A 25,738-nucleotide genomic window follows, 5' to 3' on the forward strand; every position below is an offset into this window, starting at 1 on the left:
GTTGAATTATTTTTCTAGGCAGAAGTAGCAAAATGATGGAAAAAGGACTGAAATTAATTTTCATTCTGGTGTCCCTTGTCCTAGGAATGCTCTGTATTTGTTTGTTGTTTTGAAATGATGTTTGTCTAACACAGGCAATCATGGGACACTTTCTAGAACCCTAGGATATAGTCCTCTCTATTGTTAGGGGCAGACAGATCTAAAGTTAAGTTAGGGAAAGAAGCAAACAGGAATGGAGAGTGAAATAAATTCCATTCAGCATGGTAAACCTAGCTCTACTCTCATGGTAAGATTTATCAAAATGATTCTCATCCAACACAATTAAGGTACAAAAAACATACTGTAATATATAAACAAAAATTTACAATAGTATTTGAATTTGTACATATAAGGAAATATATGACTATTCCTCTATTTTGAAAAGACTCAACTGTTGAACTTTGACTTGAGTGAAAAGACTGGGGGGTGTTCATGAAAGAATACATAACCTTTTCTCTCAAGATAACTGGTCTCACTTGAACCCTGCTTAGATGTGGCCAGGAGTGGTGTTACACCAGGACTAATCAGCAGAGACCTGCCCTGGGAACAGAGACATCTGCTGAAGGATACTGAGGAAGTCAATGCTGCAACAGGTTTGAGTGAGTAAGATGACCCTAGATGACTGACTATTCCAAGAATTCGAGCATGCCAGACTTGGACGGCACTTGGTGATCCCAGAGCTCACATTCTGGGGAACTGGGGGACCCATCACCTCATTATTCATAGTAGATGACCTCCACCTCTGCAGAGAAAGCAACATATTCCAGCTTCCTGCTCAAAGGATATTTGTTCAAGATGACTAAGCCATTCAATCAGACCTGCAATCCTGAAGAAATAGGCCAACTCAATCTCAAAACCATGTTTAAAAGCTAGTACAAGACGTAAACTAGTACAAGGGAACTAATCTGACAAATCTGGTTGTGCTGTTCGCATGAGCTATTAGCTGCGTTTGAGGCTATCACCAGTCTTTTATAAGGACTCTCCAATTCTTAAAAATAGCAACAGGGGTATAGTGGCATGAATGCAAAACAGATATATGGGCAACCCTAGCTCCTCACCTACAGTTGGCCCTCCATAGCTGCGGGTCCCACATCTGCAGGTTCAACCAACCAAGGGTTGAAAATACTTTTAATTCCAGAAAGTTCCAAGAAGTAAAACTTGAATTTGCCACAGGCTGGCAACTATCTACATGGCTTTTAGGTATTGTACATTGTATTATAAGTAATCTAGAGATGATTTAAAGTATATGAGAGGATGTGCGTAGGTTATACGTAAACATCATGCCATTTCATATAAGGGACTTGAGAATTCATCGGATTTGGTACCCACAGGAGTCCTGGACCAAATCCCTACAGATTCTGAGTGCCCCTATACTTGTGTCATCAGGGAGGGCAATGAATATTTTATTAAAACTCTGCCAGCCTAAGCAAAACAAAAAAACTGTCTGGATTTGATGCAGGGTGCTAGAGTTGATGCTAGTCTGTATATGACTGTTAAACGCCTACTCTTCTCACAAGAAGACAAGAGTAAGCAAAGCAGTGACTGTGGTTTTTTTGTTCATCACTGTGTTCACCTTCCCCACCCCACACGGCCTGGCACACTGTAGGGGCTATTTAGGTATTTTTTAATTGGCTGAAGGGACAGCTTTATTTTTTTAGCGGATTCAACCTTCATCTCGTTCCTTGCCTCTAAGTTAACTCAGACTCTTGAAACTCTAAATGCAGAGGTTCAGCTGACTCCATTTTAGGGGCCTGAGGTACAGGCATTCGCTTCTACAGACTATCAGGGAGTGGGGAAGACACCCTAGATTTGGAGCCACTTAAAAAACAGATCTCAAATTTTCCCATAAAACCCTTCAGTTCGTCCAGGAAAAGCTAAAGACTTCTTTGGGTCCAATCCAGCGATCACCCTACGATCTCCGCTTACCCCAATCTGGCATCCTCATCCTCTAACGTAACATCTCTTCTCTCTAAAACACCCTTACTTACCTGAACTGAATCTGACGTGTGCTTTTAACCTCTGCTGTAGTCTTGGTTAGAAACCTTCACCCCGCTCTGAATGCTTCCCACACAGGGCCTCACCCCCATGCCTGCATTCTGGTTGCTCGGTTCTCAGAGCGCAGGCCCAGCACTGCACAGCTGCACTCTTAGGCTGGGGAAGGAAGCTCATAACCTCTTCCTGGACCTGGCAAGAATGGGAGGGTGCTGTGTGTCCAGGCGCCAATCTCTAGACACAGAGCCTAGCACAGCACTGCTACAGCTAGGTCGGTAACCAACCTTTACTGTGGGTGACAGCAGGAAAAGAAGGGAGAATGGGCTACATGAGCCCATGGTAGTGGTTTGTGGGGGGACCTGACCTTCCTTAGTCCACAAGAGTCATACTAGGTCCCTGGTTCAAAAATGGTTAATTCTTTAGCAATTCTTGCAGCCTTTCATTTCACAATATACTGTCATTCTATAAAGTCAAATACAAGGATGAAGGAACACAATGCAAATCACAGGATTCATTTACCAAAAAAAAAAAAAAAAAAAAGTCATAGCAAGAAAGCCAGAACAACCTACAGAGAAAGGATAAAAGCTTGAATTTTACATTTTGAAACATACTTGTTCGAAAAGGGTACTTCCCTTATTTTTCTTTTCGTGAGATGAATTCAAAAGTCACAGAAATGTGCAAGACATAAAAATGCAACATAACAACGAGAGAAACAACCATATACTGTACCTTTACTTCAGCAAATCATGCGCTGTCTGATAGTCTCTGGATCATTCTTTTTGCTCGACGCAAAGTTACAGAGCTGATTTTCACATGGCTTTACAGCAAGTTTAACTTTTAATGAACCAGTTCTTGCTAAGTTTTTCTGAACACATTTACTCAACTCCATGCTTGAAAGCTACAATTCATTTGATAACTGAAAAGTAAGGGATTTTATTCTAATAGCAAACTCAAAGAGAAGAACTATCCCAGTCTCATGGGCATACTGCTGAGTGTGATGCATGAAGGCACTGACAGTCTGTAAGTGATTTCCAATCTCAGTATGTACAAGGCTATGTACAAGTATGTACAATGATGTAATCAGTCAAAAAGGCTGAACCGGGCTTCCCTGGTGGCACAGTGGTTGAGAGTCCGCCTGCGATGTAGGGGACACGGGTTCGTGCCCCGGTCCGGGAAGATCCCACAGGCCGCGGAGCGGCTGGGCCTGTGAGCCATGGCCGCTGAGCCTGCACGTCCGGAGCCTGTGCTCCGCAACGAGAGAGGCCACAACAGTGAGAGGCCCGCATACCGCAAAAAAAAAAAATATATATATATATATATATATTAAAAAAAAAAAGGCTGAACCTCCTTGCTGGTTTTTTATCAACGCCAACAAAATTTGCAATCATACAACAAAATCATGTAAACAGAAAAGGGTGTTCTCTCTTTTACATAAAATTTAGGTGGTATTTAAGAAATAAAATGCAAAACAGTATGTGATAGATCAATGGCAGAGCTATTGAAAAACACACCCCAGGTTTAGAGTCTTTATGGGCAAGTAACTCTGTTCATAATCCTCAAATGTGACTAAGTGGGAGAAGTATGGGTCACAGCTCACATGAGGAAGACAAGGTGGGTGAGTCTGCCTACATCCCCAGGCCTAGAGGCACAGGTAGACTACATCCCCAGTGAAGCGGCTAGTTAGCGGCAGCATCTTCATAAATGACAAATGTTTGTGTCCTTACCTTTAATTATTCTGTAGTATTCTTTTCATCTCTGAAAGAAAGGCTATTTTAACAGTAGTTTGGAATTTCAGACTCTTTTACCCACACTAAGAAAAGTAGGTGATAATGCAATGACGAAAATGATAATGTGTATTTCATTCAGATAGAAAATGCAGTAAAGCAAATATTTCATTTTCTTGAGAGGGAAGGGCAGTTATGAAATTCTGGGAGCATCCAATTTGTATTCATAACTTCATGTGAGTAAAATTAACATTTAAATAGTTTACAAACCCTTAAGCTCAGAGTACAGTGAGATAAATACGAAAAAAATTTTTTAAATTTACCCTAGAACTTAAAAACTTTTAAGACTCCACAAAATGGAAACCCACACAGTGACAACTTAAGAGTTAGCTGACCTTCCTAAAATATGGCTTCTTGCTAACCTAGTTGATAATAACAAACACAAAGAATCCTTTAGCAATAAGAGGAAATCTTTTCCATGCCCCAGGCAAAGCTTTCCAGCCAATGGCCTGTTTCTCGTCCTTTCAAATTCTACCTTGACTAATACTTAACTAAGCCTCACCTGGAACTTCAGGAGAGAATCTTGCAGAGTGTCGGGATACAAAAAGTTTCAGTTCTTGATCCAGGTTGCATTCGATCAGGTTTGTGTCCCATGATCGGATTCCTAAGGAAGGAAAGGAAGACAGATGACAGATCTCTAGTTACTCATTTCGAAGTGGTTTGGAAAACATCACGGTAGCATTTCTCAAGCTTTAAGGAAGGATGTGGAAACTCCTTTCCTGAAGAGCGTGGTGACCAGCAGTGGATGCCCACAAAACGGGAGGGCCGGGGAAGTCTCTCCACCAGGCCACAGGGGAAGGATAACTAGCAGTGTGGACTGAACTCCTGCCCCTCATAAAATGTAAATGCAGCTCTTCTGGAAGAGTAAAGGAAAACAGTTATTAGGAAAATGACAGGCTTTACTCCAGGGTGGGAGTAGAAAGGACAGGAAGATGGTGAGCCTGTAGCAGTTAGGGGGCTACCAGACAATTGCTAGCTTTCCCATGGTCCGCTTGTACGTGGCTAGAAAATGTAGAATGAGGGTGGGGAAGCAGAGATATGGAGGCTGGCATTCAAGTCCAGGGCTCTGTTTTTAAAGGTTTTTGCAGTGTGCATATGCATTTTGTGTATCTGGTAACTTTTCTTTACCCCTCCCATTTTTGACCTTGATTTCTCAACCCCTAGATATCAATCAAAATTTGTGTGATCTTTGCTAAGAAAGCTGGATCTCAATCTTAAAAGACGTGGCCTCTCTGTCCTCCCAGGCATTTACCTGACTGGCTTGGCAGACAGCTCTTTCATTCACAATTGTTAGTTGTCCTGAATTTTCTTATCCAGAGGCAAAGAAATGTGGCAACTTTTTATACTGTATAAAACTTCTACAGAGTTGAGGGCCATGAACTGTCTATTCCCACAAAAGTTCAGGCTTCTGTTCACAAGACTGGAAGCTGGGGTGAGGGGAATACAAGGGTAAGGAGTGCTGACACCCTACCTCCCTCATCTCTTCCTCCTTCCTCTCTCCTGACCTTCCAAGAGAGATGGCTAAAGGGTACAGCAGAGGTGGGAGTCCTGGGAAGCAGGCCAGGCAAAATTGGGGAACCACAGAACTGGGAGCGTGTGTTTGTTTTTCATGTATTTTTATATCTTCCCAAATAGACGGCTCATGGTAGAGCCATTATGTAGGTAGTATCCTAGATTGTACCCCTGCATGGAGCATCCTCCATTGCCAGAAACAAACCTCTGGAACAACTATCATTATTGCCTATCTACTAAAGGCAGGGACTTGAACGTCTAGGGGTACCACACAGGTGAACTATCTCTAAATAAACACTTGGTCATTTAATCATTTTTGCTGGTCATTAGTCATGCATACAGACTTGCAAGTATAAATGGCAGTGTGTTATTTAAACACACCTCTCAAATCCTTAAGGCATACGTGCATTTACCCCCATTTAAATCTTGTTCAGTTTTCCTGTCTTGCAAAGAATGAAGGTAGATACACACACACACACACACACACACAACAAAGATTCTGGAAACTGAGTTGACTACACATCTAAAATATCTTCAGATGACACACCAAACATCTTTACGAATATGAGAAATATTTTCAAATAGATGTACATCTACTACATAGAGGGAGAAATTTCTCATACAATCTTTGGGAAGAATTCAGGTGTGCAAGAGTTAACATTCCTAAAGAGAGGCTAAATTACAAGGGAGAATTTTATGGGTCTCCCTGGAAACATTAACAGCCTCAGTTTGCATTTGTGCTAATGGAGTATTTAAATTTTAACAAGAAAGGCATGTTGTGATTTTGCAGATCTTTTCCGTGCAGAAATGATAAATGGGTTTTTGTTTGTTTCACAGAAAGCGTGACAGGTCGAGAGGCCTGAATTCATCAGAGTATTTTACTTCCACGTATATATACTATGTATTCGGCTAGCATGGAAAATCATCGAGCTCCTGTCTGAGCTGCTTAATTGGAAATTGGTGACTGGATTATCTGTGCTCCAGGTCTGAGCTCCACTTTGCCTTCAGGCTTGTCAAGTAGGGTCAATAAAGTTAATAATGAACACATGTATTAAAATTAAATTTGCATAATTTTTCTGCCTTTGTTCTAAGAAATGTCTAAATTGCTACATTATTTGAATGGCTTCATCTAGAGTTATACATAGACTTGTTCTTAGATTGTTGTTTGCCATTTTTCCCTTGGCTTCAATTAACTTCAATGTCATGACACATGCAGTTAAACATTTGCTTTTTATTTCATAAACTCCTGGTTGTATGATTTGTAATTCAGCAATGGAAAAAGTATGAAACAGTAGAAAAACCATTTAGTAATTTTTAAGTTACATTAGCAAACAGCTGATAATGTAACTTATACTCCCAGTGAAATTAAAAATTCAGGATTCTCTTTTCAAGGGAGCAATTTCCAGCCAAATTACATCTTAACGATGCATCATCACTACTACCACTTATAAAATAAAGGTTACAATGGATTTACTAGTAATTTTAGTTGGAAAGGAAAATTTTGGAACCAAGCCACTTTCTATACCAATTTTAGAAAGAAAAGACTGTGTAATTACCTTGTACCTTCTACTGGATAATGTTAGTAAAGGGAAATACTACTTCTCAATGAAGATTCATATTGCACTTAGTTTATATATCGCTCCTTTGTACCTAAGAGGAAGCCAGCAGTGGCCTCTCTAAAGCTCACAGGACCAAAAAATGTCTTCTTTGGCTCTTCTCACATAGTCCCCTCCCTGAGTTCATGGCTGGAGGGGATAGTGGGGTAAAGAAGGTCTGAAGAGGCTTTCAGAAGCAGGTCATCCTGGTTTCCAGTGGGCAGTAGAAAAGCCATGGAATTTCCTGGCCCTTTTTCTGACTATCCCCCAGTCCACGCCAGGTCAAGCTCTTCCCTGGGCCTCTGCTTCTCCAGCAAACTCTATCATGACTGTGCCCTTACAGGCTTACCCAGGTGGGGACAAAACAACCCCACCAGTTGGAGGAGATCAACCTCCACTTTTTAAACTGGGCCCAGAGAACATCTGTCACCCGTGGGCAGCTAGCCTATGGCTAGGCATCCTGAGAACACCCCTACCTAACCTGGCACTGTCTTCCAGCCCTGAAAGCAAGTACCATCACTGTCTATGTATAGCCTGATGACCAGGCGGGAACAGAGGATCATGGATTTCCATCTCGGTTCTCTGATTCCAGGGGTGGCAGTGCACGAAGGGGAGGCTAAAGTGCACATAAAGTTGACAGATGAAAAAAGGAGAAAAGAAAAGGTGTGTGTGTGTGTGTGTGTGTGTGTGTGTGTGTGTGTGTGTGTGTGTGTGTGTGTGTGTGTGTGTGTGTGTGTGTGTGTGTATTGTTGGGGGGTGGGTATCACAGGACAAGTCACGGTGAACAATAAGGAAGAACCAGGTCGCCTTATATTACATAGGTTAGATCTTGCCAGGTTTACTGATCATGCAAACATTTTGCAGGATTATTTAATAAAACCAACAATTTTTTAAAAACGCCTCTCATTTAAAGGCGAAAATCTATATCCTGAAATAAACAATAGATTGAAGAAAGCAGAAAGAAATGACCATGCATTGTGTGCTGAAATGGTACACGGATTCTATCTGACTGCTATTTGAGCAAGTTGGTTTTCTTCCATGAGCTTTAGTTGCTCCCTCTCAGAAACAGACTTTGAATATTTTTTGCCCAAGTTCCTAAATTATTACTAAACTATAACCATAAGATTCTATTTTCAAAACTATGCTAAAACGTGATCTGAAGTCAGATTTGAATCATAAAGAAACAATTAAAACAAAGGAAATGCTAAATTCCATAAGGTTTTCTTTCCTAGAGAAAATTTTCCTATTTTTTCCCTTGACCTAACCTTCAATTTGCTTTTTTCCTTTTGTTTTAAGCCAACAATTTGACGTTCATAATTTATATGTTATGTGTAATGCAGACAGTATCTTACAGAGTTCTTCGTTTCAAAGCATTGATGATAAATAAGTTAGGTCTTGGCTAGCACTTCACATTAGAAGCAAGCAAAAGAAGTGATTTATAATAATTTATTTATTGGCCTAAAAGTGAGAACTTATTTAAAAAGTAATCCTTTAGAGAAGGTTAATAATGACTCATCAATTTAATGACCTTAGTGTAGCGTCTGGCTTATATTTCAGCATGGATCAAAGAACCCTTAGTAGGTAATACCAATTAAGCAGTGCAAGCAGAAGGCATCTGCCTTTTGACTTTGAAACGTATGAAGATGAATATAATCAATTTAACAGTCCCCAACATTTCTTTTAATTCCCACCATGTTGTTGTTGTTTTCCTGTTGAAACAAAATGGAAATGAAACCCCAAATCTTTCCTGGGTTAATTCTCTTAACCATCTTAGACTAAAAACATTCAATAAATGACATCAGAAACACTGTAGTTAGCGAAACTTACATCTAAAAATCCAGGACATTAGATGTTACACACATCTATCTTATTATGAACAAATCCCGCTGATTCCCAATGTTAACTAGAGGAAAGTTAAACTCTTTAACAGTAATTGAAAACATTAAACGGACACTTAGTATTCTTTATATGTTTTAGTTTCTTTTAAAAAAATAAAGCAAAGAAAACTTTTCACAAGGCTATAGAATTAGTTTTGCAAGGCATGGATATATGTAGTCCATGTCCTAAAATAAACAGGAGGAGTGGAGGCTCTGCTAAAAATAGGGTTGACTGTTAAGTCCTTCTTGGGGACTAATTAGGAAGGGGGCAACAGAGGTGCCAAAGAGCAGTTGGTGGAGCAACAATGGTTTGGCATTGAGTCCTGCATAACTAACTAACTAAAGCTAGACCAGTCTGAGGAAAGTCTATTGTTTCAAATTTGAGAAGAAATGACCAGACCCTCCATTATGCATTTTGAATACAGCTGAAGAAATGAATGATGGTCTCTCTTCCTTGTATAACCAAGCAGGACCCTATGAGGCCTTCCTGGGACAGACCCCTCCCCTATATCTTCTGCTTTAGCTCCTCTCTGAAGTACCTAGATATTAGTTTCTGATGCATTACTTCCTGACTTGTTTTTCAGATGCTAAAACCACCACCAAATGGAAGGAATTAACTACTTGATGACCATGAGCACATAGTGCCCATTACCGCCTTGTTACCTCATCATCAGTCAACCAGAGAATCGTGCACGAGCTAATCACAAACCCCAGGATGCCCTCCCTCACCTTGCCTTTAAAAAGGCTTCGCTGAAACCCTTCGGGGAGTTCAGGGTTTTGAGCACAAACTACCCATTCTCCTTGTATTGGCACCTTACAATAAAGCTGCACTTTCCTCCACCACAACCTGGTGTCAGTAGATTGGCTTTACTGTGCGAGGGTGAGCAGACCTGAGTTTGGTTCAGTAATGCCTGGTTTCATGAAGAATTTACTAAGCATCCATGCTGGGGTGTTTCAGGCCTGTTGATTTACTGCATTACCACCATCTTCCTATAGACCCATTTGCTGGACTTCCCAAAGAGGCCTAAGTCATCAAATGGCAAAAATCCAAGTCACCAGGGTCTCCAAACCCACAGAGCCTTTGTTAAGGCAAGAGGGGAAATGGGAAGCAAGAGGAACAGATGATGAACGGCTTTCCCAGCCTGCAGCACACAATCAGAGCCGAACCCCCTGGAGCATCTCCATCTTGCTTCACACAACGGGGTCCATGGGCACCAGCAACTACAGCCGTGGTATCAGAGTGACCTCTGGAGGAGGTCCAGCTGGGACCTGAAAGCTGAGGCGGCAGCGAATCCGGCACAGGGAAACAGCCAGCCTGCCCTGTTGCTAAGTCATCTTAGACTGTCGGAAAAGCTACGGGAGCAGTATTTTCACTTAGCACTGGAAGGCCCTGCAGCTTGATCTGCATCGAGACCCCAGGACCCAAGAGAGTGATCTCCAGAGGAAAAGCAGCATCTGTTACTGTGCGTTAGGAAATGGCTCTGCTCACTCACTTGGTTGATTCTTAATGGGATCAATACTGCCATTTCAGAGGTACCTGCAAAAACCTGACTGAATCAGGGAATTCAAAATCAGGAAGACGGGCTTCCCTGGTGGCGCAGTGGTTGAGAGTCCACCTGCTGATGCAGGAGACACGGGTTCGTGCCCCGGTCCGGGAAGATCCCACATGCCGCGGAGCGGCTGGGCCTGTGAGCCATGGCCGCTGAGCCTGCGCGTCCGGAGCCTGTGCTCCGCAACGGGAGAGGCCACAACAGTGAGAGGCCCGTGTACCGCAAAAAAGGAAAAAAAAAAAAAAAATCAGGAAGGCATGCTGACTGAAAAGGAAACCTGAGGGGGCTTCTGGGATTCCAGTAATGTCTGCTTCTTGATCAGGATCATACAGGTATGTCGTTTTGTGAAAATTCACCAAGCTCCTCATTTATGATTTGTGCCTTTTCCTCTCTATATAATACATCAATAAAAATTTTTTTTTTAAAAGACAGGAAGACAAATCTGAATATTATCACTAAGGGCTAGCAGTGTAAAACACAGTAGAGAGCACTTCACAGCGATACTTGAATGCCTCTAGTTTATCCTCAAAGAGAAGCAGCTTGAATAAACCCCCTGAGAAACGGGGCACTAAAAGGATATCAGCAGAGTAACAAAGCAGGAATATAATTACATGGAAGGTGACTGCTGAACCACCTCCCTGCATGGGGCGCTGCCCACAAGTGGATGACTATTGCCTTTGTATAAAAGCAAGCTCTGAAAATTGCTGTTTGATCTCCCTGATGTTAGCTTGTCCTGCACTAACATCATGACAGGGCCAGAAAACCAGTGATGCTGCAGTGCTGGCACCTCTGTCACTTATGAGTGGTGTCACCTTGAGCTGGTCCCTTTATCCTTCCTGCCTCTCTGGGCCCCCCATCTCCAAAATGGGGATGGTGGTCCCTCTCCTCGCACTGCATCGGGTGGTTATGAACCTTTTATAGATAGAAAAACACTTCCTGATGTATTATTGCTTCCCAGCAAAGGTGCTGACAAATAATATTTTTTAAAAAATACAAAGTCATTGATTCATACAGTAGCCACACCCAAAATCAGTACGTGTGAAATCTTCCAAGGAGAAAATGTGCAAATAAACTAAATTAGTACAGATCAGATTAAAGGGCTGTAGTTTGAAAATGAAGCGTTATTGAGATGCTCAAATGAGGCATTTCACTATTGACATATCCTATTCTTAAATATTGTTTTCCGAAGAAAATAACAAGACTGCTTGTTGCTCACTTTTTCTTTTTTCTTTCTTTCTTTCTTTTTTTTAATCTGAAAGGGAACATCAGTGCTTTTAAAGTTAAACAAAAGAACCAGGTCTGCAACTCCAGCCCCCACCCTGCAGCCTTTTGTTCTGGGGACAGGCGACCGTTTCCAAATGCAGAGGCAGACTACTAGCGTTTTTTTTTTTTTTCATCTAAAACAAGGTTTTTCTCTCTTCTTAAATTTATGGGGTGGGGGCGGGCGCGGGGAACGAGGGCTGCGTGAACGCCCTTTGTCCGCCTCGGGCTGCCGTAGAGACCGCAGTGCGGACTGCACCACGCCCACCAGCCGGTGTCTCCGGGCAGAACCGCTTCAGCACCACCCCGAGAGAATAGAGCGCTGGCTGGGCCTGGGGAGGGAGTAGCGACCTCTGTCAGGGCGAGGGGAGGTCTGGGACGCCGGGGGTAAAGGGAAAGGCAGAGGACAGACTGCCTACCCAGGGACTTCGAGCGCAACAAAGCCGGGCTGGGGAGAGGTGGGGGCAGGTAGCACCCCCAAGCCCTGGCGGAGCGCACTCCCGGCCAGCCGCGCCCACTGGGGGCGCCGCAGTGCGGGGGGCAGGTGCGGCGGGCGGGGGCACTGCGGCAGCCCGGGTGGGGCTGCGGGGCGGGTCGGTCCGCTCGCCCGAGGCTGCGCCCGCCGGACCCTCACGGCCCCGCCCAGGGTTCCAGGCAAACCGCTATTCGGCCTCTGCAGGGCGCGCCAGTAGTGCGCGCACCGGGCGAGGCGCAGGCCCTACCCGCGGGCCTCCCGCCGTCCCCCTCCCTAAGCCATCACTCCCGAAGCCGAGACTTTTAAAAGAAGCCCCACCCCACAACTTGGGGGTCCCATTGTCCTTGCTAAAAGCTGCAACCAAGGCCCCAGGGGCGGTAGCGAGGCAGGCGCCTCCTGGGAAGGAGGCGCAGGCGGTTCTCCATCTCCGCATCCCGGGGGGTGGGGGGGAGCGGGCGTGGCCCTAGGACTAGCCTAGTCATTCCAAGGAAAGAAAAGATGGGGAGGTTTTAAGCCAGCAAAGGCACTTCTCGGGGGCTGAGGTGTTTGTGGTGGGAATGATTCCCACGAGAGCCCTGGCACATGGTACTTCAGCCTGGGGTCTGCCGGCGAGGGGCAATCCCAGCATTTTGCGGGGGTGAGAGGGGGGCTGAAAGGAGTGGCCGCATCAGCGCCCCCCCCCCCACCTTTGGTTTCCTGCGGTTGCGGCTTTATTGTGGCCTCTGCCCCTTTGACACCTGCATCTCATTTAGCGGGAGAGGCGGTAGCCAGCTGGGATCTGCCGACCCAGCCTGGTAACGGATCCGTCAAGATTAGGAGAGGCTCTCCCACTGCGTCTCAAATCTGATAATTCGAATTATTCTCCGAAATGAGCCCAGAAAAAGAGAGTCTGGACCGAGTGCGGGAAGTAGCGGGGAAAGACATGGGCGCGGGGTGTGCCGGAGGAGAAAGGTGGCCGTCGCGCCCTGGGTGGGGTCGCGTTTGCGCGTCTCCCCAAACGTGTCCCCTCGGGGCGCAGGGCCTCTTACCGAGTTCGATGTTGCCGATGGCGCGTCGCAGGTGCTCCTCGGTCACAATCTCGCCGACGACCACCAGCAGGTAGAACTTGCTGTCGAGGAAGCGATGCGACAGGCTGGGCGAGGTGGTCGCCGCCGGGCTGACGATGCTGCCGGACGGCTCAGGCTCGGTGGCTTCCACCACCACGGTCGCCATCCTGCCGGCTTGCTATGCCTCGGCGAAGTGCCGCGCTCCGGCCGCTCCTCTCCTCTGCGGCAGGAGAAAGGATTATCTCCGAAGGTGCAGTCTCCGCTCCGCCCCCTGCGTCTCCCCTCCTCCTGGCGCTGCGCGCCACCTCCCCCTCCGCCCTCTCCTAGAGCGCGCGGCGGAGAGGAGTGGGGAGTGAGAGAGGGCGGGGAGGCGGCGCCTCTTATATGGAGACTAGGCAGGGAACCGGGGAGGAGGAGGAAGAGGAGGAGGCAAGGACCACCCGGCACATCCTCACGGGGTGGCTGCCTCCGCTCTTCCAGCCGTTGGCCCAGAGCTGATGTCATCTGCAGCAAATCATCTCGCCCGCGGCCCGGAAGCTGGAGGGACGAGATGTGCGGACAATGGTCAGGGCAGGGCCGCGAGTCAAGTGGCAGGAGGACTCTAAGGGGGGAAAACACTCCCAACCTACACCCCACACCACACCCACCGCCCGCTGCAAACCCTCACCCCGCTGGTGCAGGAGAATGGGATGTGTTTCCGTTTTCAGAGTCGGGATATTTTACCTTGTCCGAGGTGCGCAAGTCAGGTCTCTGCCTTGTGTCCTGTCTGCGTTGAAGCCAGGTTCTCAGGAGCTGTGTTAGCACAGCGGACCTGGGGCTGAGGGTACCCCGCCCGGGAAGATGGAACCTGTCTCTTCTTTGATGTGAATTCAGGAAGACATATTTACCAGTATTCACCACCTTCACTGTAAAGAATACATCAAAAATGCAAAATCTAAGCTTACCATTGTTCAGGCTTTGGACCTTACTCTGCAGGAGCCACTGATGAAAAAGTACTGGCTTTGTGGTGCTCGTGGGAAATGAAAAGAATGCAGATGCATTATTCCAGATACAGATTTTTCTTAATAATATGCTGAACAGATATCAGGCATAACAAAGAATAAAGAGAAGATACTGTCTCTACCCAGCAGGATTATAGTGACTATAATATACTTTTCAGTTCCTTGGGGAACACACAAGAAAAATTATTTCATGTGACAATGATGTCTTTTAAAATACATGTAGCATTGGGAATTTTTATTGTCTTTGTCTATGTTTAGAATAACTCATAAAAATGTTGTTTAAAGGCAGCCCATCTACAACCATTTCTCACAAACACTGAATATAGCTTCTGTCCCAGGAAGGGGGTGGTGGTGGTGAAGAAGGAACAAAACGTGCAAACACAGTACTATCATAAAAGACTGGGGGATAAGAGGCTTAGGAAAGAGGAATGGATGGAAACTAGAGTAGTCAATATAGTTTTAATACTAGAATGCATATTTTAAAAAATCACCTGGATATACTAAGACTTCCAAAATAGCCCATGGTCTTAGCTGTTAACCACCCTGACTTATTGGTAATGTACTCTTTGCTCTTAGCTCCTTCCTGAAACCCTGACATGGTCCTAGCCCCATCCTAAATGCCAGTCTGGTCAATGGGGACTAAAGATACCATCTGGCCCACAGCACTTGGGGTCTGTGACAATCTTACTGGTGAGCTGCCCTCACCAGTGAGCAGTGACAAAGAGTTTCCAAGTGAGATGGTAACAGATCACATTTTGGTCAAGAGAAGGCATTCAATTGCTGTTAGAGAGATGAGGCCAGCACCAAAGCCCATAATGGGGGGAGGAGAAATGGCGAGGGCACTGTTTTCCAATTTCAGGCTTTGGAATTAGCGTCAGCTAGTGATTGTCTTCCATTTCTCTGAACCACCATTACTTCTATTTATGTAATAGTTTTCATTAGCTCTATTTCTTTCACTTAAATTTATTTTAAATGAAATTCTTTATTGCTGTAGAGATGGAAACACTAATATTACTATAATTAGGAGGTATCCTTAAGAATAAACATAATGAAAATAAGTAAATTATAAAATTCCTGCTATACACTGTTGTTATTTGCTGAAGACTCTGACCCTGAGGTGTACCCTAAGTTAAACACAGAGATAGCAAGTGTTAGAGAGGTATTGAAGACATACTAGCACCAGAGTCACTCTCCGTTGTCATAACAGAAGGCTGGATGAAAATAAACAACAGAAGAGCCTTTTTACTGTATGAGTTCGTGCAATTAAATGCCATGACCATGAACCACCTAAGTCATTACCCACACTGTGAGAAAGAGACAAAATGGAAGAACACAGAGCAGAGATGCTGACTGCCACTGTAAAACTCTGTAACTTTGGGAAAGTGACTTGTTCTTATCTTCAGTCTCTTCATCTATATACTGGGCAGAGTATATTTACAACTGCGTGAGTAACTACATAAGAGAAGAGTAAATGATATAAATGTAAATGCCTAATACAGTGATTGGAACATAGTAAGCACTCAAGACATGACTGATGACTAGACCTGTTTTGACCAAGTATCTCAGATAATGAAGTAAAAGCACCCTTACAAAATGTGTAGGTGACATCAAGTTGGGCACAACTACCAACACCTCTGAAACAAGAATTGAATGTTAAGTGACACTACAAACTAGAAAAGTAGTTGCTCCCATCCCCATCTCAGGAAAAAAAGATACAGTCCTAAGGAAGAAGGGGAAAACGAACATATAAGAGTACCTGTGTTACCTGCTGCCACTTGACATTCCCTGGGTGTCCCAAAGGCCCTCAGGCTCAACATGCTCCAAACCCAAATTGTCTTTGGCCTCCAAACCTGATCCTCTCTCACTTTTCCTATTTCAGTGAACGGTATCACCACCTATCCTGTGATCAAGCAAAAACCTCACAGACATCTTGGACTCCTTCCTCTCAGCCCCATGTACAATTTAGCACGGAGTCTGGTCAATTTTACCTCCTAAGTATCTTTTCAATCCTTCTACTTCTTTCCACTGTCCCCATCCTGGTCCAAGCTACCATCATCATGAGAGGCAGTAGTGTACAGGTTAGAAATTGGGTTCTGGAGTCAGACTGCCTGCTTTCAAGTCCCAGCACCATGGTTTATTAGCTGTGTGACCTTGGGCAAGATGCTTGACCACTCTATGCCTTGGTTTCCTCATTTGCATGGTAGAGATGAGTGCCCACCTCACAGATAGGGGGACAGTTTAAATACGTAAAGTGCTTAAAATAGTGCCTTATATATAATAAGCACTCAGTAAGGGTTAGTTGTTCCTGCTATTGTTAAACATTTTACTATGGAAAATTTCAAACGTATATAAAAGGAGAGAGAATAGTATAAGAAACCTCCATGTACCCATTATCCCCAATCAAATGATTTTTACAGTTTGCTTATTTAAATCAAGATCCAAATGAGATCCATATATTTCAATTGATTGATATGTTTTAAGTCTCTTTATGTGTTCCTACCCTTTTTTTTTTTTTCCTTTGAAACTTCTTGTTGAATAGTAGGAACATTTGTTCTGCAGAATTTCACAGTCTGAGTTTCGCTGATTGCATCTCTGTTGTGTTATTTAACATGTTCGTCCAACTCCTGAATTATCTGTATATTGATAGTTAAATCTAAAGGCTTGATCACATTCAGGTTTGATAGTTCTTGCAATTATACTTCTTGGGTGATACTGTGTTCTTCCATCAGGAAGCACATAAAGACTGGCTGACCTTGTCCTGAGGCCCTGGCAGCCACTGATGATCATTACCTAGATCCTTTATTTCATTAAAGGTTGGAATATAATAATATTCTAATTTTATTATTCTTTCTTCATTTGACAGCTGGGAGACTTCTGTTCGGAGAAATATCACCCTGTTACTTGGTTAGCCTGAGGTACACTTATGCAGGAAGGGAAAGATAAACACATGATTCTCTTTATTTACTAATTTTGAAAATAATGAATTCCATAACATCCCTCCAAAGGTGATTAATAATTTTTTGTATCATTAAGAATATAACTTAAGTCATTATTCATATTGATATTTTAATTTTTCAATCTTTGGGCAGTGACATGCTAAGATATTCCCAGCTCACCTTGAATATACCTGGCCTCAGAACATGGAATTAGCCATTTCTCTAAGGAACCCTAGTTCCTTAAGAGGGAAATTGTATTTAGAGACCATAGTCTGAATACTAGGAGTGACTTGTTGCTACTATCTTAGTCATTGTTTGTAGATATTTTCAGTGGACAGAAATAGAAAGTGAATTTTTTTTCAAGATAATATGAGTTCATTCTGAAATTGCCAATTCAGGATGAGGACTGCAGAGATTTTGCTTACCCCTCAATTTTACAACGTATTTCCTTTGTCTTATGCCAAGAATTCCAGTTCTCAAAGTCACCAAGGGTGAAAGAATTAGAAAAGCAGATAATTTCTCATTTTCTTTACCTGAAAACATATACAAATTATACTCACAGGGGCTTCCCTGGTGGCGCAGTGGTTGAGAGTCCGCCTGCTGATGCAGGGGACACGGGTTCGTGCCCCAGTCTGGGAAGATCCCACATGCCGCGGAGCGGCTGGGCCCGTGAGCCATGGCCGCTGAACCTGTGCGTCCGGAGCCTGTGCTCCGCAACAGGAAAGGCCACAGCAGTGAGAGGCCCACGTACCACAAAAAAAAAAAAAAAAAAAAATTATACTCACAGGAGTCTCAGGTCAAAATATTTTTGCCAACAATTACTAAAAGCAGTTTAAAATTTTTGCAATTACTTTTTTTCTTAGAATGTGTCACACTAGAGAACCAAAATAACCAGTTGCCAAAAACACCAAAATGGTCATTTTTCTTTTTGTTTTATTTTACAATTCGTATACAACCCTCTTAGAATAACAGAATAGCAATAAAAATGCTACTGATATCAATAGGATTACTGAAAGCAATTTAGGATTTTTTGTTTTTTGCAATTTTCTTTGTTATTAGATATATCCCACAGGGATGCAGTTTTAAAGTCACTTAACTCCTTTCTATATATTATGCCACTAACTCAATACATAAATAGGTTCCTTTGTTACATTTTGTTCTCAGTTTTTATGAATGGATTTAAAATTTTTTCTCTTATTATAAGTGAGCTGGACCATCTTTTCATACTTTTAAGGGTGATCTGCATTTCATCTTCTGTGAGCTGTCTGCTTATATCCTTTGCCCACTTTTTTATTGGATGGTTAGTGTTTTTCTTATTGATCCGTGTCTATTTTTTATACATTAGGAAACTTTACTTTTTTTCTGTAGTAAGATTTACAAATATTTTTTCTCATTTTGGCTTTTTTTTTTTTTTTTGACTCTATGTATTGTAGATTTTGCCATGGGGAATATTTTTTATGTAGTTAAATTTAACTATTTTTTCATTTATGGTTTATGAGTCCTATGTTATATTTAGAAAGGCCTTTGCCATTCTGAGATTATGTAAGAAAAATTCACCCAGGGGTTTTCTAGTACTTTTAAGACTTTATTCTTAATGATTTGGATTTATCCAGATGAAGACTGGGAGACATGAATCCACTCATTTTGCCTCAGCTCCACAGCACTTTGCTGAGAGAAGATTTTGCAATGACTTGGTAACCTATCTTTCTCCCCAGCCGATTTTGAATGTGTAAGAGCAGAAACTTTGATTTCATGTTTTTATTCCCTCACCTGCCCTGCCCTTTCATCCACTTCAACTCCAGCCCCAAGCTTCACCTAGTGTCTGGCAATTAAGCAGTTCTTACTTCTGCATTTCTTGATGGCTAGAGGTAAGATTCTGCCTGTGCTGAGGTAAGACCTGCCCAGGAAGTGGCTGAAACAGGTCTGGGAAGTTCTCGGCCAGCCTTCTCATTAAGCTCAGGCGCTTACCAAGTACAAGTGCCCAGTGAGTCACACAAACACATGTAGAGGATGGCATCCTGAGGGAAAGAGAATTATAGTGGAAATAGCCAAGGCTGCTTGGAGACGGAGCTCCTCGGCTGGCACTGCAGACAAACTGCCGGGGCCACAGCAAACAGCAGAGCAATAACAAGCCGGCTTGGTGGGAAGCTGCAGACGTAAGTGCAAACTCCCTTCCCGGGCCACAGGCAAACGGCCCCTGCCCCAGGCACAACTGTAGTCTAAACAGCAAGATCCAACCAGCTTACAGTCAGGGAAGCCATCCCTCGCGGGCAGAGGTGCTCCGGGGTTGGGGTGAGGGGTGCTGTCTGGGGACTCTTGGGGAAACCTCCGGATGGCCCCAGGCCCAGGGAGAAGTGGCTCACGTGTCCTCTGCTGAGCACTGGCAGCCACAGCTGAGCACCTGTCATCCGCCGCAGGGCTCTAGGCCCCAGGAGGGCACAGAGAGTTGGCTCTGGGCTCAGGTGAGTCAGGAAAGTAACACATGCACACACACATGTGGTGGGAGGCAGCAGAAAGGAATGCCCCGAGAGGGTCCGGCTTGCTCCAAGGAACGTGGAGAAAGAAGTAGGTGGCATCTGGATGGGAAGACCAGGAAAACGCAGAAGGAGGAAATGGCAGGAGGCCTCCAGCAGCCTGTGAGTGTGCTCAGCCTCGGGAGAGGGGAGGACCTGAGGCCACTTTGTGAGGCTGTTAGGAAGAAAGCAGGGGGGTGGGGTTATAGGCAGAATAATGCCCCCCACAAAACATTCATGTCTTAATCCCTGGAATGGGTGAATATGTTACTTTACCTGGCAAAAATGACTTTGCAGATGTAATTAAGCTCAGGATTTTGAGATGGGGAGATTACCCTGAATTATTTGGGTGGGCCCAGTATAATCACAAAGGTCTTTATAAGACGGAGACAGGAGTTTCTGAGTTAGAGAAGGAGATGTGATGATGGAAGAGAGATGTGATGAGCTGAGAAAGACAGAGACAGAGGGATTGAGATTTGAAGGTACTCCGCTGGTTTTGAAGATGGGGGAAGAAGGCCATGAGCCAAGGAGCGTGGGTGGCCTCTAGAAGCTGGAAAAGACACGCAAATGGATTCTCCCCTTGAAGTTCCAGAAGGAACGAACCTCTGCTTGACACCTTGATTTTAGGGCTTCCGACCCCTAAAACTGTAAACGAATCCATCTGTGTTGTTTTAAGCCACTAAACTTGTGGTAATTTGTTAACACAGGTAACACTTTGGGAACCTAATTCTTTGTGTCATGCCTTCTGGGAAGCTCTCATGTAGCCTGGCATCCTGGACGGCTATGTCCCAGTCCCACCCATTGTGGGCTGGGTCATGGGGAGAATGGGTCTGAGAATGAAGGATTGGGACTGTTTGTGAAGCTGCCTGATGCAGCGTCTCTCATCTTTGTGCTTCTCATAGAGCACATTCAGAGTACAAGGTATTCACCCTCTAAATAGGTTGGAGCTGAGCAAAAACATCTGAAAACCACTGGGATTTAAAATAGCGATACAATCAAAGTTGCCCTTTAGAAAACTGTGGGCCATCTATCTCGAATCCCATAGTCAGCAAGTATCCGATTTCCCATTAGATGGTATTCAAGTTTTGCCATTTCTGAAAAGAGTTTGGTTCTGTTTAGAATTCCATAGTTGCTTATGGATTAGTTACTTCAGAGATGGATTCCTTCTGTGTGTACGTGTGAGAAGTTTTTAAAAGTGATAGGAAAAAAAAGGGAAGTCATATACAGACAAGCAGAATAAAAGAAAGTTTTCCAAGATGTGATATCAGTGCACAAAGGGATAGTCCTTTATTAAGTCACTCATACATTTGTTCAGTCAGCATGTCTTTAATAACCACCTACCATGTACCAGATACTATTGTAGTTCCTCAAGATGCAATGATGAGAAAAACAAGCTTGGTCCCTACCCTCATAGAGCTTACTTTCCAGAAGGGAAGAAGTGCAGATAGAGAAAACCAGGGAAAGGGGAGAAACGGCATCTTAAACATTCTTTAGATGATAATAAAGGAAGGTTCACTGGACAAAATGTCTCTGAAAGAACTGTGAAGTGGCACAGATTCAGTGTGGAATGAGATGGCATCTTGAATGCCCTTGAACCACCGTTTCTCCATCCACACCAGGGAGTGAGAAGCTGGCCACTAGTGGACATGACAGAAGAAAGAGCCAACTGGCAGTGAGAAGTGTGGAGAATCTGCCAGAACTAAAGGGGCGTGGGATGATGACCAGACTCAGACCAGCCCCCGTGTAACTGGGCATTTGTACTGCCTTCACAGCTTGTAGCAGGGTTCAGAAACATTGTCTCTCTCAATTCCCATGCTTCCATTTTCCAGGACACAACACCGGCACAGGGAGGTCATTAGGACCATCACTAACAGGTATTATTATAACCTGGAGGCAACATGACTATATTGTCATTTCTCAGCCTTTTAAACCATATGCCCTCCTGTGGCAAATATAAAAATCGACTGCCTTTTAAGTATTTGAAACTCCAAAATGTATTAATCATCAGGATTACAAACAAAACAAACCAAATGGTAATTGTAAAAGAAGGTTCTGATTTGATCTGGAAAAGCATTTTACCTTAATCATGACAGCAGCATGAAGGAGGGGCACACAGCAGGGAAGCATGCAAGAGGGGGCTACTTAGGTCATGTGAATACGAAGGCCACTGTGCTAGTCTTTAAGCCACACGTGCCGTCCCCTGAGATTTTCATCCACCACCCCCCTCACTGTCACCAATGAGATGACCCCAATAAGTGATTACTGACAGCGAGGAAGTTAGACCTTTCACCCTAAAAAATAATTATTAAATATTAATAATGACTAAATATTCAATCATCATATTTGATGGAAAAATGTCACGTTACCTAAATATAAATGATCTCTGAAAACTTCACAAACATTACGTTCAAGCGTGGCATAGAGGTTTATCAAGTGAGTTTATAGTCAGGTTGCCTGACTTCCAAGCCCAGTCCCACCTTTTATTAGCCGTGTGTATTAGACAAGCTACCTCACCTCATTGTGTCTCAATCTCCTCATTTGAAAACTGTGCATAACTATCATTTCTATATCATAGAATTCAGTCATCCATTCATTTACTCATTCAGCGTTTACTACACACACACTGGGTGTCAGACACAGTGCTAGTTGCTGGGGATACAGTATGTTAACTGTCTAATGTCCTTTTAAATCTTTTAGGAGATACAGGTGGTGTCCACAGTTCCAAGGTTGACCTTATTTTTAAACTACTTAGTTTTACTGGTTTGACATATTTTTGGTGCTTTTTTGGTTTGTTTTTGATAATACCTTAAAGTACAGTAGACTATAAAAAATGTCACACTATAATCCACCCACGGTTGTATTATTTTGTCCTTTCAGAGTCTCAGGAACCACAAAAGATATAGACAAGCAAAACAACATGCAACATATAATGCAGAAGATATAATGATAAAGCAACATGCAGGCAGACTTACAAACAGAAGCTGACTAAATAATCTCTGGGGTGCCCTATAAGTGTTTATGAATAAATAGAGCCCTTCAGATGGTTTGTGAAGTGTAGCAATACAGCCTTGGCCACTGCATTTTCCTCACAGTGAATCCTAATTCTATAATATGTAACAGCAGCCTGCCATCCAAAGATTGCAGTCACGTGATTGCGGGTGGCTTTCTGTTCCAAGATACCAATTAAACAGAGCCCAACCTCTGAGCCAGAAATATTTGTTTCTGCTGCTTCTGAACTCCTACCAAAAAGAGAAAAAATCACTCTCAGAAGCTCTGTTCCAGCTCATGAATACCCATGGGATAGACCAGGGGCGTTGAGTATGAACATGCCTCTTAGAGTTGCTGGTTACCTGGTCTTCAGGACACATGCCTACCTTGGCCTCTGCCAACATCTCACTCCTGGTGGAGTTTTCCAGGGCATTTGATTGAAAGGTTTTCTTTAGTGTGATGTGAAGACTCTATTAAAGAGAATGGAAATGAGAAAACAGGAAACCATGACCATATGGCAAACATGACAAAGAAGCCACCAAGATGTGGAGAAGTTGACATTACAATCGATGACACTCTTAGAGGAAATCACTGTTGGATATAACCTGAATTCATGAGATAACTATCACTGATCGGGGTGAAAACAGTATCTATAAAGAATATAAGGCTTTAAACTTTAACATGTAATATTTCAAATTCAAATCAGACTTTAAATATCTCATTAGAATTCTTTTAAACATGAAAAAATCTTTTAAAGATAGTCTGAATTTTGGCTTAAGTTTAGAGATATTATGGAATGTAGACTACAACTTCTAATTAAATATTTGTGCCAACTTATTAAGGTGGTTCTTTTAAACTTTCCATAAATATTTACAGCATGCCAGAGACTATTTCCACCTTCTCCCCTTTATTAGTATTATGTATACTTGAGAGAGAGTCCATTTTTAACCCTTCACTGCACATATATGCTCGTTTTATTGAAATGATCATATAAGCAGAACAATCTAGGTTATCACGAACTAGTCTCTAGCTCTGCCAAGTAACTTTTATTTTCATAAATGAGCCGTACTCTCTTTTTCCTCTGGACCTTTGCATCAGCTCCTCCTTCTATCCTAAACATCTTACCCCTCTTACTATGCTAGCTTCTCATCCATCAAGTCCTAGCATAGAGATAACTTCCTCCAGGGAGCCTTCTCTGACTCTCCAAGACTGGGCTGGATCCCCTAGTCTCCCATGTTATCTTGTGCTGCTTCTTATCAAAGTCCATATAGAAATAGGTTAGAATTAGTGACTTATAGGTCTGTGTCTTCTTTCTAGACCAGTGGTTCTTAAAGTTTTTGGACTCAGGATATTTGGTACTCTTAAAAATTATTAAGGACCCTGAAGAGCTTTTGTAAATGTGGGTATCACTATCGATATTTATTGTATTAGAAATTAAAATTGGGAAATTCTTAAAATATTTTTATCAATTCATTTAAAAATAATGGTAATAAACTTATTACATGTTAACATCTAAGGACATGTTTTTATGAAAATTATATTTTTCAAAACAAAAATTTCAGAGAGAAAATGGCATTGTTATACATTTTTAAATGGCATTGTTATACATTTGTACATGGACTCTGCTGTCTGCCTTTGCATTCAATATGTTGCAATAAATTCTTTTGGGTTGAAGTATATGAGGAGAATCCAGTCTCACACAGATAGCTGGAAAAGGGAAAGATACTTTTATAACCTTTCAGGTAACTGGATATGCTTCTTTGATACTACACTAAAACTCAACAAGTGGTAGATTCTTAAAGTTTACGTTCGATGTGTAATGTGAAAGCGAATCAATGCACTTTTTGTATTTTGTTACATTAAAATCCATTTTGTCTATTCTTCACTTTGAGTGAAATTTTTTATCCATGCGTGATTTTGTAACATACATTTTGGCAATCTGGAAAAGATTGGTTCACTGCATTATACACATCATTCTAATTTGATGATTTCATTATATAATATTAAAAAATTCTTAGTATCATGCTCATCAAACATATCTTTCATTATTGGGAAGCTGCAAGCTCTAGTTTTCCAAAACTCAAAGTGTCATCTGAAAGCTCAAGTTATATTATTGGCAACCAATAATACAGGTTGTTTTCTTGAAGTGATTGGCTCACTTTTGACAAAACTTCTGCCAAATACCCGAGTTTGAACACAGTTTATATGTCAATCATCCTTTCAAGTGAAAACTGTGTTCCATTAAAAAAGTGGCTAGTACAGCTTGTAATTCAAGCAATCACACAAGTGTTTTTCCTCTAGACAACTATCATACTTCAACATGCAGCAAAAGTGATTCATGCATAACTCCCATTTCATTACATAGAATATTAAAAAGACATATATTTCAGGTTGAAATTTAATAAATTTATAAAATTAATTAATAAATTTAATAAAATTAATCAGTTTTCCTGCTATGTCAAGGACATTCTGCAGTGAAAGTGGCAGGAGTGTTTTGTTTGTTTGTTTTTGTTTTTTTCTGTGCATGGGGGGGTGAATGGTACAATGATTACTAGTATGTGTGGTGCCACTGTCTTGACTCATGCTAAGGAACCAGCCGTTTTACTCACCATTACTTTTGCACTATAAGTGAAAATGCCAAAACAGTGGGAAAAAAGCAAATGCCATCTTAGTATGTATTATTAATAAAAACAGCTTTCATCTTGAACATAGCCTGGAAGGATCTTGTGGACCCCTATGGGTTCCCTGACCATATTTTGAAAGCTCTGACTTAGAATGTGAGTTGTTTTCTTTTTTTATAAATTTATTTATTTTTATTTATTCATTTTTGGCTGCGTTCAGTCTTCGTTGCTGCGTGCGGGCTTTCTCTAGTTGCAGCGAGAAGGGGCTACTCTTCGTTGTGGTGCGCGGGCTTCTCATTGCAGTGGCTTCTCTTGTTGCAGGATCTAGGTGCGCAGGCTTCAACAGTTGTGGCTCGTGGGCTCAGTAGTTGTGGCTCGTGGGCTCTAGAGTGCAGGCTCAGTAGTTGTGGCACACGGACTTAGTTGCTCCGCAGCATGTGGGATCTTCCCAGACAAGGGCTCGAACCCGTGTCCCCTGCATTGGCAGGCCGATTCTTAACCACCAAGGAAGTCCCAGAATGTGAATTTCTTGAGAGCAGGAACTGCTGT

General features: G+C 42.8%; 1 protein-coding gene across 1 annotated transcript in view; it reads right to left on the reverse strand.

The window, feature by feature from the left end:
- The window catches only part of MAP1B (microtubule associated protein 1B), a 93,449-nt gene extending 79,815 nt beyond the window's left edge, over positions 1 to 13,634 (reverse strand). The window contains exons 1-2 of the mRNA XM_004270793.3: positions 13,113 to 13,634; positions 4,318 to 4,419 (exon numbers count right to left, since the gene is read on the reverse strand). Of these exons, the coding sequence (XP_004270841.1) occupies positions 4,318 to 4,419; positions 13,113 to 13,296 (286 nt within the window). The 5' untranslated portion in view covers positions 13,297 to 13,634. The remainder of the gene's footprint in view (positions 1 to 4,317; positions 4,420 to 13,112) is intronic.
- Positions 13,635 to 25,738: the final 12,104 nt, after the last annotated feature.

The sequence above is a fragment of the Orcinus orca genome, chromosome 3 (assembly GCF_937001465.1).
Source record: "Orcinus orca chromosome 3, mOrcOrc1.1, whole genome shotgun sequence".
Classification (NCBI taxonomy): domain Eukaryota; kingdom Metazoa; phylum Chordata; class Mammalia; order Artiodactyla; family Delphinidae; genus Orcinus; species Orcinus orca.